Source organism: Rhea pennata, chromosome 3 (genome assembly GCF_028389875.1).
Source record: "Rhea pennata isolate bPtePen1 chromosome 3, bPtePen1.pri, whole genome shotgun sequence".
Lineage (NCBI taxonomy): Eukaryota > Metazoa > Chordata > Aves > Rheiformes > Rheidae > Rhea > Rhea pennata.
Window position 1 is genome coordinate 28,451,543 of NC_084665.1, and position 14,526 is coordinate 28,466,068.

The window sequence follows — 14,526 nt, forward strand, 5'->3', positions numbered from 1 at the left end:
AACAATTTAATCTGTTTAAAGATAAGCTTATTCATGTTCTCATGTGTAATTCAGTATTTTTTAAGTTTCACCAGAAAGTCACCAATCTATTGAAAATGACAAGTCAGGAAGTCTATTTATTTACTGTAAAGCCCTCAAAGGCTACCTTTGACATCAGGCTTCTTCAGCTTGGTTTCTAAGGAAACTTGAAGTCAACACGCTCATAACCATACTACACAAAATAGAAAACAAAAAGTTTGTATCTCTACATAGGGGGATTACATGGAGAGCAAGTTTCAAAATAATATTTTATTATACCTCAAATTAAAAATACATAAGTTCATTTTGCCTACATTCTGTCATACAAAAATCAAAGATTAGCTATTTAAAATGACTTAAAACTCCACAGACCTTTACACAATTATTTTCAGTAGGTAATCTTTTTATACTGGGTAAGAGATTCTTTAAGTGGCAAACACTTCATGAAGCATCAGACATTTTGTTCTTCTACCAGATATAATCTGAATTTATGCATCTTTGAAAACTTCCTGTCCTTAATTACTTATACAAAATGATTCACGATGTAAGTTGGTATTCACAAGCTATGTGCGTTAATTTGTATTTTTCCTTTTGTACTGACAGCTAAAAATTAGCTATATAAGTAGTCCTAAAATGCATATTATTTTGTCTTGAAATCAAGATTGCAACATTTTTAAAAGTATATACAGATTCCTTATGCATTTCAAATTTAGGAGTTTGGGGAAGGGGGGAAGGTTGTATCTCAGGGTATTGGTTTGGTTAAATACATGGACAAAAGACAAAATAAGTTTTAATGGTCGTATGGAAACTAATATTTTTTCCAAGTATTTAATACCTGGAAAACAGCATGTGAAAACCTGGCAGGCTACGTTCTTATATGGTTTTTTGTCCATTTTTAATGGAAAAAATAGGAGAGGGACACACAAAGCAGGTATTTCCTCCTTGAAATTGGCTATTTTTTTGATACTGTCAAAATAAACTTTTCATTAGAAGACAAAAATGTTATTTTCTTCAACAGCTGTGCTTGACAAAATTGAAATTTCAGACTTACATCCAAGGAGGAATTTGTTTTTGTGAGGAGGAAAAAACATTTCAACTGACTAATATATAATATAAAAAGGATATATATATATATATATATATATATATTTATATATATAGTTACACATGCAGGAATACAGAGCCAGCACCTCAGCTGGCATAAATCATGTAAGTGTCTCTGAAGTCAATACTTGTCTAACTAACATCAGCAGTGAATCTGACCTATGAAATTTTTGCTTAACTGATATTCCCCATTCTGTGGAATGCAAGAGCAAGTTTCTGAACTACGTAATTCTGACATAAAGGTCATACATATAGCAGTCTAGGGCGGTATAGAGCTGACCTTCTGAACATCAGTACTCATCATGGACAAGAAACAGAGGTATGTCTGTAATATTACTTAAAACTCTGTTCTTTAAAAATTACAGAAGGAAAAGTGAAGCTTGGCAGTGGGAAGGCTATTGAGATCATTTTCAGGCCTTCAGAAACCATTTGTAATATAATTCTTTAAGACAAATGCTAACGAATTTTTCATGTCTTGAGTACTCTTTCGTGGTAGAGCCTTCAATGTACTGGTTACTCACCAGTCTGGTACTTTAATCTGAGTGAGCAATTTGAGAGATGTGTTTTCTAGGCGATAACTCATTTTATTTCTAAAGCTGTTAACAAATATGTATACAAAAGATGCTTCTGCAGTACAGTAATAGTAAATACTTTGCACTAATTTCAGGCAAGCACACCAAATTCAACTATGCTGATGACTGTGAACTTCCATATAAATAGGAAAGCTCCCTGCTGATGTTTATTGGTACCTAAATTTGTAAAGCTGTACCTAAATGTGTTTTAATGTTTAACTGCACAGTTCTACATGACAGTCTTTCAGAATTATACTGAACAATGCTACTAAAGCAGTACTACACAAGAAATGTAGTGTACAATATTTCAGAACCTAACTTGATTCATTTTAATTTTCTAGTTACATTGGAGAATATACTGTTTTGCCAAGTGCAACTCCTACTTTATATTTTGCTTTTTTCAATATCCTTTGGGCTTTTTACAGTTGTTTTTGAAACTTCCATTAAGTTAAAGTGTATCCTTGAATAAGAATCATAGAAGTTAAAGATGATGGAGTATCATCTGACAGGGAGCAGCTATTCTTGTTTTCTAGTGCTTTCTCCAGACTGTTTCAAGTGATAGAATTATATAATTTCTCCTAGAGAACTTTTACTATGCTGTGTTCTATGTGGTTAATTAAATGGAAGAAAAATCTATGCTTATTGATATATATCTTACGTGGATGGAGTTCAACAAAAAACCTAAGTAAAATTTGGATAGCTGCTCCACTAAGCTACCAAAAAATATATTTATCAATGCCTGGATTTTTGTGCTGATCTTTGTTAAAGTACAACGCTTACTTCTAAAAAAAGAGCTTGTTCCAGAGCTTATAACCAAGAAAATGCAAGCTACAGCATTCAGAGATGCACATACTCATCTTGGTTATTCCACTGCAAATTCAGAGCAATGCCACGGACTTCACTGGTTTTACTAAAGATTTGTGTGCTTCATCAAAGATCAGAATCAGACATTAATTTTTTTTGCCCTACAGACCTATATTCTTCATCTTTTTTAAGTGGCAGAACAAGATCTACTCTGTTGTGAGGCTCAAAAGTAGCAGCAATTCTTCAATATCTGATTCGCTTATCTGTGTGAAAAGTGGAGATATGTCAGTCGAGTAGGCTTCAATGTCTCTGAGGGGGATTTAGATTTTAAAGTCTTTGAAAAATTTCTGCTACATATTGCTTAGCATGATACAAGATATATTTATGGGAATGATGAGTCTCAGTATTAAGCCCATTTTTTATTCTTTTTATTTTTTTTTGTGTGTGTGTGTGGAAAGGCAAGCTGAAGACCCCACTGGCTTGGCTGAGGGCTTCTGAGTCCTCTTTTGCTATTTCATTCTCTCAACTTTGAGACATCCCTCCCTCTCCCTACAAGGTGCCCAAGCCAGATGGCCATCCTTCCAGTCTGAATGGTGACGAGCTTTCTCCAGGCTGGTGAGAATGTTCCATAGGACTATCCAGTCAAGAACATGTGAAGGGACTTTCCACCATTCTCTTCTAAGACAAAGCTTAGCAAGTAACTACAACAGAATGCAAATTTGGTCAATTTAAGAATTCAGCAGAGAGGCTTCTACTGTACCTAGCAGATCGGAATTTGAGCTCATGATAACATTGCACAAAGCTATGGTAAATGAAAGTAATTGGCAAGGCTAATAAAACAATGCCACTAACCACACAAATTCCTCCAAGAATCCTTCCAGGTACAGTGATGGGACACATGTCACCGTAACCAACTGTGGTCATAGAGATGATCACCCACCAACAAGCAGCAGGGATGCTGGCATAATCCTTATTCTTTGTTCCCAAGTCCAGCCCATTTTCAAGAAGCTGGGAAAGTGCACTGAAAATTGCCATAGCAACACAGATAAAGACAAGTAGCATCACCATCTCCCTGTAACAACGCTTCAGAGTCAGACCAAGTGTCTGAAGGCCAATGAAATGACGAGCAAGTTTAATCACCCAAAAAATCCTCATCATTCTTAAGACCCTCAAGGTGACTCCAGCCCTCTGAAGCTGCGAATTTTCCCCAGTAAAAACTGTCATTAGAACAGAGATGTAGTAGGGAGTAATTGCCAGTAAATCAATGATGTTGAGAGGTCTTCTGACAAACTCACACTTGTTTTTGGAGACGATGAACCTCACAATGCACTCTGCAGTGAACCAGCCTATGCAGATAGCTTCAATTATCCTGCCAAAAGAAACAAAGTACAGTATTTATGTTCTGTGAAAATGCTTTAATGGATGGATGTTTGGTTTGTTTATGGACATTACCAAATTGACATTCAGACCTTCACAGACAACAAACAGAAAGCCACACTATGCGTATTCTGAGCAGCTAGCACCATGTTTCAGCAATTAACCTGTAGATCTACTGAGAATTTTAAACCAATGTCTGCTAAGAACTCAGAGATCATTTTCTTAGAATTATAAATTGCTACTAGTTATAATTCTGTGCAAATATTCCTAAGAAATCTGGAATGCTACAAGAAATTAACATGTCCATGTCTAACATAATCTAGAACATTTTTTTTCCATTTCTCTCTCTTTTTTAAACTAGGATGCCTGATCCACTCTAGGAAAGCCGAAGACTGAAGATCAGTGAACTGCCTGATTAGTAACAGCAGTGTACTGAACCAAACTGCTAAACTACTATAAAAGTGAAGATGGAGGAGGTAGAAATTGGCTTTTGCGTCAGACCCCCCATGCATTTTGGGTCTTCATCATCTAGCATCAGTAAGTCCATCGTATGCCTCCCAAACAGGGGCTTACCTAGAGCCTATATTCAGAACTTTGTAGGTATAGCCAACACATACAGCCAGTATTTTATTCTTCACCAGTGGGTACACACTACAGTCTGCAGTAGTTGAAATTCATCTTTTGTTTTAAACACAATTTCAGCTAAACTGTGTTGTAGCAAAAATGTCAAGGTAACCAAAGCAATAGGCAAGATTGTCTTCTTGCTAAGCATAAATAATAGCCTAGATAAAAGAAAGCAATGTTTCTTCTAAAAAGGTAAATTCAGTACATTCTTGGATATTTTAAAGTTCCAATGCAGTGAATGAGATTTGAGAACATTCTCTCACTTGAATGAATGAAAGGTAAAAACAGAAGATAAAAATACTGCTTGAGAATTATTCAATAACTGTTGTGTACCAAGTATCTCAACATGGATCTGAAAATAACCCCTAAAGAATCCAAACTGTGCTCACTTGTTTAATAAAGGAGGGAATGCAAACTAATATTTCCCTCCCTCCTTTGCTTATCTCTTTTCACATTTTCAGCAAGGTAAAAGCCAGTCACCAGTCTCTTCTCCTACCAACAGGTCTGCAACTGAAGTAAGAATCAAGATTTGACAATACTAGATGAAACCAGAGTTTCTTCCTACTGCAAGAGACCCTAACAAGGTAGTATCTGTAGAACCAATAATTAATTCATAAGTAATCATCCAAGTGTCCTTTAAAAACTAAGTTTTTTTTTTCCCTAACACATCTGCATACATTTTTACGAGTTCTGAAATCTGCTGCTATTACTGAGGCAATGCTCTGTTAGGAACTGATACTAATAAACTTCATAAACTAACTTTTATAGGAGTTCCACATATTAAAATGTAACAGTTTTTTGTTCATATCATATACTTCAGTTTTATGCTAGAAATGGAGGAAATAGTAACTGTCAGTTGACATAAAGTCATTAACTTATACTTTAATTCCAGCCACAGCAAGTTTAAATGAACATAAATAAACTACTTAGAGATAATTATTCACCTAAAATAAGAGACTATTCTTGTTGTGTGGATAGCAATGAAAGTTCTGTAAGCAAATGGCCTTTCTTCATAAAGGGCTTGTAAAGTATTTATGTCAGCAACTTTTGATGCAAAGAACTATGAATATCAAAATAGTTTTCTCTTAAGAATTATGGTTTCTCTTAGAAATTAGGCTTTTGAAAATACTACTGCTTCCTTTAATAATGACAATAAGTGATACCTCATGTGCTGATCTGATTTCTTAAAAAGATACTTGGCTCATAATGTCCTCAAAACAAAATGCTCATGTACTTTGTTAAATGAACCTTTCTGTATAAATGTGGATAACACCTTTAATTTATTATTCCTTCATGTGGAAAAATCAAGAAAAAAAATTGTTAAGTTCTCTTCAAAATATAGCATTTTCTCTCTCATCCTCATTACACACATGATGAAGAAAGCTTTTTTTTTTTTTTTATTAATGAAATACAGAAGACTCTCTCTACTAAAAAGCAGCCAAGCAGCAAGATTATGCTAGTGGACACACTGATAAAGTCAGAATGTACTTATAGGTTATTGGCTAATTGGGATCTCATGTAATGCTTTAAAGAAAATTGTAGCTGGATATAAAGTTGCAACTAGGAATATTCTACAATTCCAATACACAGTATTTTATTATATTTTATGAAATTCGTCTGGTAATTCTGCCTGTGACCTATGAAATGAAAAAGCTACTCTTAATTTTGCAAATTAAAGATGTTCCACTTAATATTTCCTCCTGATGGAGGAGGACATTGAAGACATGATTACTCTACTATCACAAATTAAGCAGGTTATCCTTGACTCAAGCTGTAAGGAAGTTCAGTCCAGATCTTTGTCATTCAGTGGAAGTCTTATCTATGAATCAGTATTGGTCTAATACAACTTTGGGAAATAGTTGTGCCACTAAAAATTGATGTTAGATGAAATGTGATCAATGCATTGTTTTACTCTGGAGTTCTACTGGCAGTTTTTGGCTGAAGAGCTACTTATAAATCAATTATACTGCACTTGGAAGGACTGGAGATCCAGACTTTGAGAGACCTAAGGAACATCACTGATGCAAAGATGACAAAGATCAAGATAGTGTGAAATGTGTTATTGCCATTCCATTATATTTCACACTTCCGTTTCTCCATGTTATACCTACCCATCTTTCCCATCCATTACACACAGGGAGAAAACGATGGAAAAGAATCTCTCATTTTTCTTCTACCATCTCCCTACTTGTTCACCACCAGTGGAAGAGTTTGATTGCTCCTCTCTTTTTACTCTTCTTTGCCTTTATAAATGGATTTCAGCAGTACTAATCAATCACATCAAAGTGAGTAACTGCTTCTCTAAGCTGAACTGGAAACCTCTTGCCTCTTGTGAACTTTAGAGAGCTACATATTAAGTTTCCACTTTAAGATCAAGTCTCTCTCTGCTTAAACTGACTTATCTTTATAACTAACTTAGATACTTGTTAAGGGATAAATAACATCCAATGAGGAAACCAAAATTAACAGCTAGTCGTTAAGAGAACTTAACTTAATATGCTGTTAATGCCAGTTAGAATGCATTCTCTTGGAAGACTAAAGTTACTACATCTTCTGTAATCAGTTCTTAAAATACTTCCTGCGTATTCATATGACAGACTGCCTGTTATTGCCTACTCCTGAAATAATATGCAATTTAAAAATCTATAGCTATATAATTAAATCATAAGCATTATTTGATAAAATGTAGTACCTGTTTTATAAACTTTCATCACAGTTTTTGATTGCCTTTTTCTCCCATCAGTTGATTTTTAAAATAGTTAGTATTCAAAAAAGAAAGAGGAAAGAAGAAACAAACCAATAAACTGCTTCCTCAAAGAGCCCCTCAAAATTTGTGAATAATCAAAGAAAATACTAGGTCCTAATTTTTATTTGGTTACTGCTTATACTTATTTCTGCTTATGCTTATTTCTGCTTATACTTATTTTTTGGAAGATCTTCATTGTCCCAGACTTAAGCACAGGAGGTTTTTTTTTCTTTTCCCTTAAAATTTTAAGCCTTTTGGTAATTAACAGCTTTTCAAGATTGCTTTAATGAGTCTCTTTGTCCATAAACTGAAAGTCAAGCCTTTGTAAGCCTCATTTCTTCCGTAATCTAATCACTGTTTACTTTTCTGTTCCATCTGATAACCTCCTTTCAAAATAAGCTATTTTACATGCAGCGTTAAACTTTTTCAATCATTAACAAGACTAGTTTGTTATACTAAAAGGATCATATTGTAAATAAAGTATTTCAGCTTAGCATTATTCTTCACCTCAAAGTGCCAATTTTATGCTTTAGTATCTTCCGGTGAGTTGGCTGAAATCTCCCAAAAATATTCATTATTAGCAGTATTAGCAATTAAGCTTATAAATAAAACATGCACATATACAGGATATGAGGAAAACATGGTATGATTGAAGACACAATATGACAGGATTAAAGATTAAACACTGCTAACACAACTTAGTTAAATTGTTGCTAAAATCTATTTCCGTGTAAAGCACATTAAAACAGAAAGTGTCCAAGCAATAGCCATCCTGCTCAGGAAGACTCCTAGTCATTTCACACACAATGTTTTTCAGTCCTTTTGAAATCAACAGAATTTTTGTATGACAACAAACTGGAGAATAAGGACCATAAAACAAGTAGTCTCATTGCATTATAACTTTGCTGGCATTTTTCCATTCTATCCTTGCTTTGGTAGCAATATGTCTTCATGCATGAAACTGCTGCATGCCTTTTATGTTGGAGGACATAATGAAATCTGTCTCAGCACCCCTGGGGGAAGAGCCAAACATCTTTCATAGCTGTCAGGGGATGCCTGGACATAAACATGTTTTCCACCTTCTTTGAACATGTGTATAGCACTCAACCCTGATGAGCTCTTCAAGGTTCTCCTGTGGCCGGCAAGTGATGCATGTCATCTTGCATCTTGCATGCATGCTTTGTGTTATCTTTATTTTGGAACAACTCTACCACATTTTTGAGCATCTCTTGAATCCATCAGAAGAGTCCACATCTTTATTTTTAAATTAGATCTTTTCAGTTACGTTCTTTAAGAACTTAGTGTTAAATTCAGGTTAGATCTTATCCAAGGAAGGAGTAAGTTCTTGGCTTTTTGGGCAGATGTTGGACATGAATATTTTCTGAAGTTCCACAGAGTTAAAAGTATAATGATTTTTGTGCCTCTGAAGCTGAAATGTAACTTTTTAAACTGATGTTTTGCCAGAATGACAAAATCCCATTGGTAGCTGTTCAGAGATGCTTTTTGGAAAAGTTACTGTGTTTATATATTTTTGCTTAAGAACATAGCAGTAATATGATAACCAAGGGATTCTTTCAATACAGATTTAATCATGATTCAGTAAGTGGAAAAGGGACAACAGTCTCTTCCTTGTGCTAACAAGCTATTTGTATATAGCATTAGAAAAATAGTTTAAAGAAATACAGCGTTGTGCTGGCTTTAAGTCAAGCGGCTTCAAATGACTTGCTATTGCAGGGCTTAAGAAACTCCCCAAAAGATTATGCTTATGATGAGTTTTTAGACGGGTCCCTGATCAGAGACTCTCAGCATGCATCTGTTGGCACAGTTCAGGAGAGAGCAACGATGACTTGGAATTGCCAAAAGCAACAGAAGGGGAGACAGGTGTCCCTGCTGTCTGCTCCTAAACTGTGCTAATGTGATGCAAATCTTTAGCACTGAGAAGTGAAACATGCCAAGGCAGGGAAGAGAGCAAAATCTTAAAAAGCATAAATAAATAAATAAAGTAAAATTAAAATCTTTTAATTCATTAATATGTCATTTTCGTCACACATTCTGAGACTGGTCTCGGGAAAGGCAATCCCTCTGCAAATCAGGGAATTTTATTCTGTCAGCATCCAGTATCTCTGAAATTCAGAATTCAGATTCTTCGTCCTTCTCCTCTTAAAAAGTCTTACTCATGGAGTTCTCTATTGCCCTCTAAAGGGTGTTACTCCAAAGGATCAGAAATAGTCTTCTAGACTGTTCACCCTTTAACTGCTTGGTCACAGCAAAGGGTCCCAACAACATAACAGTTTCTCAGAAAAAATGGGAAAAGTGTGGTGTACTCAATTTCTTTTCTAGAGAAGAGGTGTTCACTTAAGAAAAATGAACACAGCTGGTACTACCTGGTAACAGTAGTAACCCTTATTTCTAACCGCATCCAAGAGGCTGATGCAGTAAGTTACAGAGTCAGTTACTCTCTCACGTCTAGAGATGATGCCTCGACACGGTGGAGACACACTGGTAGAGCTGTTTTCACTGCCGCTATCCACAGTGGTTCTGTGGAGAGTCACTGCATTTCAACCACAAAAATTATCAGTGTGGCATCTCTCCAAGCCTTAAGTAATGTAACGTAATATTGAGGAAAGGGCAGTTGTTTTTATCAGTGAACATGAGAGACTAAAAATAGCAGAGCAGGTTTGAAAGCTGCTAAATTTCTTGAAACAATTCTCCTATCAGTAACTCAGTATCTCTCGTTTTGATCTGAAAAGTCAATTGCATCGAAAATTTATGTTCTGAGGCGTTCTAGATAAGCCCATATAATTTTCACTCTCGGAAGTTTTCAAGATACCTTTTCAGAATAACGTAAAGCTTCCATACTTGTAATTACAGTACCATATGTCAAAACTCACTCATATATAGCATTAATGTTACAATTTCTGTTGACAAAAGTATTATTGTATTGTTATGTGAGACAGAATTTCTTGATTTCAATGAAGAACCCTGCTTAATAAACAAAAGGTGTAATTTGGCTTCAAACTGTTGGACATATCGGAAACTAGTGGCCAGATTTTTAAAAGCATTCCCACTTTAGAAGGACAATTTTGCCAAAGTGCTCAATTACAGATACTGCTGTGCAATTCCTATGACCAGACTTTCAAATAAGCCTAAGTAATTTTATATTAAATTAATACAAGCAAAAGCAAAGAAAATGTAAACAAATACAGAGAAATAAAGTCAAAAGAGAACTGGACGTTAGGTCAAATCCTGTGGCAAGTATTAGTGGTTGTAACTTAACTGTGTCACTCATCACTGATTGTGGCTTCTTTTTTCCAGACAGAGTGGGCTTTTTAATCATGTTACAGCATATATGAAAGGGGTTGCTCTTGTAAGAGAATACGGTGAACTCAGAAGGTGACAAGCTGTGGACTGAAAGGAACACATTTGGTTCTGTCTTCAAGATGTTCACCATTAAATCACTATGAATTCATGTACAGTAATAGAACAGGGGCTGTCATATCTGAAATGAACCATTCTGTACTACTGTTTGTATCTAAGGGGCTTATGCAAGAACATGGTAAGAGGTGTTCAACTTTTATAGTAAGTTATCACCCTTGTTGTTGTAATTCCATAGAGTACTACAATCAGTACTGAGGAAACTCAGCCTATCATTGATAGCTGTCCTTGTGGTTATTTATAAAAGCAGCTTTCACTGCCCTATGAAGTGTATATCTTACAAGTATTTGGGACCTTAACCTTCAAGCGTTTGGTATATAATACACGATTACACAGAAGCATAAAATTACGCCTGTATGTGTATAAATACACACTGTACACACACATGTACACACACACACAAAGACACTAAGAAAGAAAAAATGTGTATCGTATGCCTTATTGATCGGCAAGTTAGATTCTTTCAGTAAGTGAAAAGTTAATTTCCACATCATGAAGATGTGAACAAAGATACAATGTCATGAATGGTACTGCTGCATATATTTTTCCGTATCTGTCGGTAGTATCTAAGAAATTTGGTGCCTTACGTAAAGATCACACAGAGCATCCAATCTTTGAAGTAACTGCAATGCAAGAGGAACTATTCAAAGCGTAAATAGGGCTTTTTAACTGGAAGAACCTGTAAAGGCAACTTTTGACATATCTGAATCTAGTCAGTAATCAACTGCTTCACAATCTGTACCTGCTTTTTTTTTTTTTTTTTTTTTCCTCCATACAGTTAATTCTTTGGCTTAGCTACAAAGAGAATTACAGGTGCCATTTTCCATTAAGTTAATGGAAACTATGAAAATACTTTCCAAGGAATTAATTTGGCTACTAAAGTATAATATATCACATTCCAATTAACTCTATGGTAAAAGATGGTCATTTCATAATGACAGGATTGCGATTTCACTGTAAGGTCCCTTTAGCAGAGTCTAAGCTGGAAAGTTTGTTGGATGTTGTACCTCCCTAAAAGAAGGGAAAAGCTAGAAGCTTTTCTTGATAGAAGTAAGAAACATTTTTTTTTTGTATGCGTCAGTCTTATTTATGAGGGAAATCCCACTTAAGTGGTCTCGATTACATTCTTTAGGTAATAGAAAATAGAGAGTAATGATGCTGAAGTCAGTGGAATCAGTGTACTTCTAAGCAGATCACAAGAAAAATGGAAAAGGGTTTGCTCATACTAATAAGTCTTGAGATTGAGCTTTATAACCCTACAGGCTGGTTTCTGCAGGAGTGTATCACATCATTCAGTGTTCTTAAACATGTTTTGTCTAAAGCAAATTTAAACAATACTGGGGCACAATATAATCCATTTGCAAGAGCTTAACACTCAATTTGATCATCTCCTGTGTCCCCACATGAGGACTAGGGGAAAGGCTACTGCCATATTTAAGATTTTACAGGATCACAACTGTAACACGTACTGTATCTGCTCCAGGAGAAGGGCTTGTACGAATACACATGGAGTGCCTACTGCGCTGTGATTTTCCCGAAGTAAGAGAGGAAGGAATTGCGTTATTTTCTTCTAGGGTTTTAGTCTGCCTCTTTCTACAGTTGCAAGACCTAACTACGATTTCCCAAGTGTATGAACGTCCCTACGAGGGTAAGGAGCCCACGGCTTTTAAAAGCAAGAGCACGCAAGGGCTCCAAGCTCCGTCGCAGGTGAGACCCTCACACGGGAAAGGAGCCGTCCGGAGCTGGAGCCTGCCGCCTCCGGGGGCCAGGGGCTGGCGGCGGCAGGGCTCGCCGTGCACCCCACCGCCGGGCCTGCACCCCGACGCCTGCCCCCTGAATTCAGCGCCCGCGGAAGGGTAACTCGCTGCTGCCCTCAGGGGGGCTCCGCTGCCCCCGCCCGCCCCGACTCCGCGAGGTCGGGCGAGGGTTTTAAGGGCGCTCAGCCGATTCCGGCCGCCGGGGAGCCGCGGCGGCAACAGCGACAGACCATCACGACGAGCGGCAGGACACACTGGACGGGACACACGGGCACCGGATAGCGGGGAAAATAAAGGATCCTCCTACCCTGAGGGCTCCCTCACTGACTCTGCTGTGTACCTGCTCTGCTCCTCCACGCTGCGGTTCTCCGGCGCCCGCCACTCGGGCAGGGTGCTGGCGCACAGCACCACCATGGACACGATGACGAAGAGGATGGACACGGTGGCCAGGACCTGCGCGGCCACGGAGGACGTGGGCTCCTCGAAAGTCCGCCGCATCCTCTCCAGCCACTTCCTGCCCTCGGGCCCCGGCGGCCGCCGGCCCTTGCCCTCGGCGGCCGCCTCGCCCGGCGGCTCCCCCGCCGAGTAGTAGGTGCACGTCTCGGACATGCGGTCGTCCAGGCGGCGCTGGCAGCAGTAGTCGAGGTGGGAGCCCTCCAGCCCCCAGTAGATCATCTCGTTGTAGAAGGAGAGCTCGCACATGTGCGGCACGAAGCGCAGGTGGCCGTGCCGCACGTACAGCATGATGAAGCCGAAGGCCTCCGAGTGCCGGTCGAAGAAGTACTCGTTGCGCTCGCGGTCGTAGTCGTCGCACACCTCCAGCACGTCCTGCTCCGAGAGGCAGCCGTGCAGGCGGCTCACCCGCCGCAGCGGGAAATCCTTCAGCACCTCCCGGGCGAAGGAGTACCGGGTGCCCCCGACGTTCAACACCACCGAGGGGCCCCTGCCAAAGTTCATGGCTTGGGCGGGACGCAGGGGGGAAAGGGCCGGGCGGCTGCGCGGGGGGCAGCGCGGGCGGCGCAGGCTGCCCCCGACCCTGCCCGCGCCGCTGCCGGCTCCCGCTCGGCGACGGGGCGGGCGGCGAGGCGCCGCTGCGGGCTGCGGCGGAGGCTGCGCGCCCCCGCGGCGCCGCCCGCCCGCACCTGCGGGCTGCGGGTGCGGGCTCAGCGGCGGCGGCGGGCGCGCATGGCGGCGGCGGGGGGCTCCGCGCCCAGCTCCGCTCGGCTCCGCGCCGCTCCGCCCGGCGCCGGCTCGCAGGCGAGCGGGAGGCGGCGCGGCGGCGGGCGGGGGCCGCGGGGCGCGGGGCCCGCCTCCTCCCCCGCCCGCGCACGTGGCGGAGCGCCGCGGGGCCGCCGCCGCCTCCCCGCCCCGTCCCCTCCTCCTCCCACCCGCGGAGGGGTCCGCCGCCGCCGCCGCCCCTCCGGCAAAAGGCTCCGCTGCAGCGGGCCGGCGCTCGGCCTCCCGGGCGCCCCCCCGGGGCTTCGCCGATGCCGCCCGCCCCGCGTACGCGGACTTGGGCGAAGTTGCGCACCCTTCCCCTCCCCCCCCCCCCCCCCAAAAAAAGTTTTATTTTGCCCCTCTCCTCCGCACCGCCCCTCGGCACCGCACGGCACGGGGAGGTTGCGTTTCCCTTTTCCCTGCCCTCTCGCTCGGCGAGCGCGGGTAGCTGGAGGCGGCAGCGCCTTCTGCCGTGTCTCCAGCAGCCTCAGCCTCCGGCCTGCGCTCCGCTATCCGCCCCCCCCCCCCGCGGTGTCGCCCCTTCCTTACACCTGTACCCAACGTTAGCACACATCAGCCGGGGTGACCCCAGCCTGCTCTCCAAAGCCTTGATCTGGGGGGGTTGCACTAGGCACAAGGAGTTCTTCATTTCCACTGCTGCCCCCTCTCCCCCCCCCCTTTTCTTTCCTCTTTCCTCTTACCCTCCGCGTGGCAGTTGTATTTTCTAGGCTTGCTGGCACCTGGAGCACCGCGGGGTGAAACCGCCCGTGATACGGCCTTCCCCTTCGGCGAGATGCTTCCCCTTGCGAACGCGGCTCCGGGTGTCCCGGAGAAAGGGCAGGTGAGTGAACATCTTCTCAAAGCTGATGCC

At 41.0% G+C, this 14,526-nt stretch overlaps 1 protein-coding gene across 2 annotated transcripts; it reads right to left on the reverse strand.

Moving 5' to 3' along the window:
- Nucleotides 1–3,221: 3,221 nt before the first annotated feature.
- Nucleotides 3,222–13,394, reverse strand: KCNG3 (potassium voltage-gated channel modifier subfamily G member 3). Of its 2 annotated transcripts, none has more exons than XM_062573589.1 (2): nt 12,778–13,394; nt 3,222–3,867 (listed from the first exon to the last, which is right to left on the reverse strand). In XM_062573589.1, the coding sequence occupies exons 1-2, from the start codon at nt 13,392–13,394 to the stop codon at nt 3,222–3,224; spliced, it is 1,263 nt and encodes a 420-aa protein (XP_062429573.1). The 2 variants fall into 2 exon arrangements, with proteins under 2 accessions (XP_062429573.1, XP_062429572.1); XM_062573588.1 differs by having other exon boundaries at nt 12,745–13,394.
- Between the last annotated feature and the right edge of the window lie 1,132 nt (nt 13,395–14,526).

Bases quoted from the DNA above. Each gene is read 5' to 3' on its own strand.
- KCNG3 (XM_062573588.1), bottom strand. From the start codon at position 13,394: ATGAACTTTGGCAGGGGCCCCTCGGTGGTGTTGAACGTCGGGGGCACC. The intron at 3,868-12,744 runs GTAGGAGGATCC...TTCTTTTGGCAG, and splicing joins TCAGTGAGGGAGCCCTCAGG to GATAATTGAAGCTATCTGCA.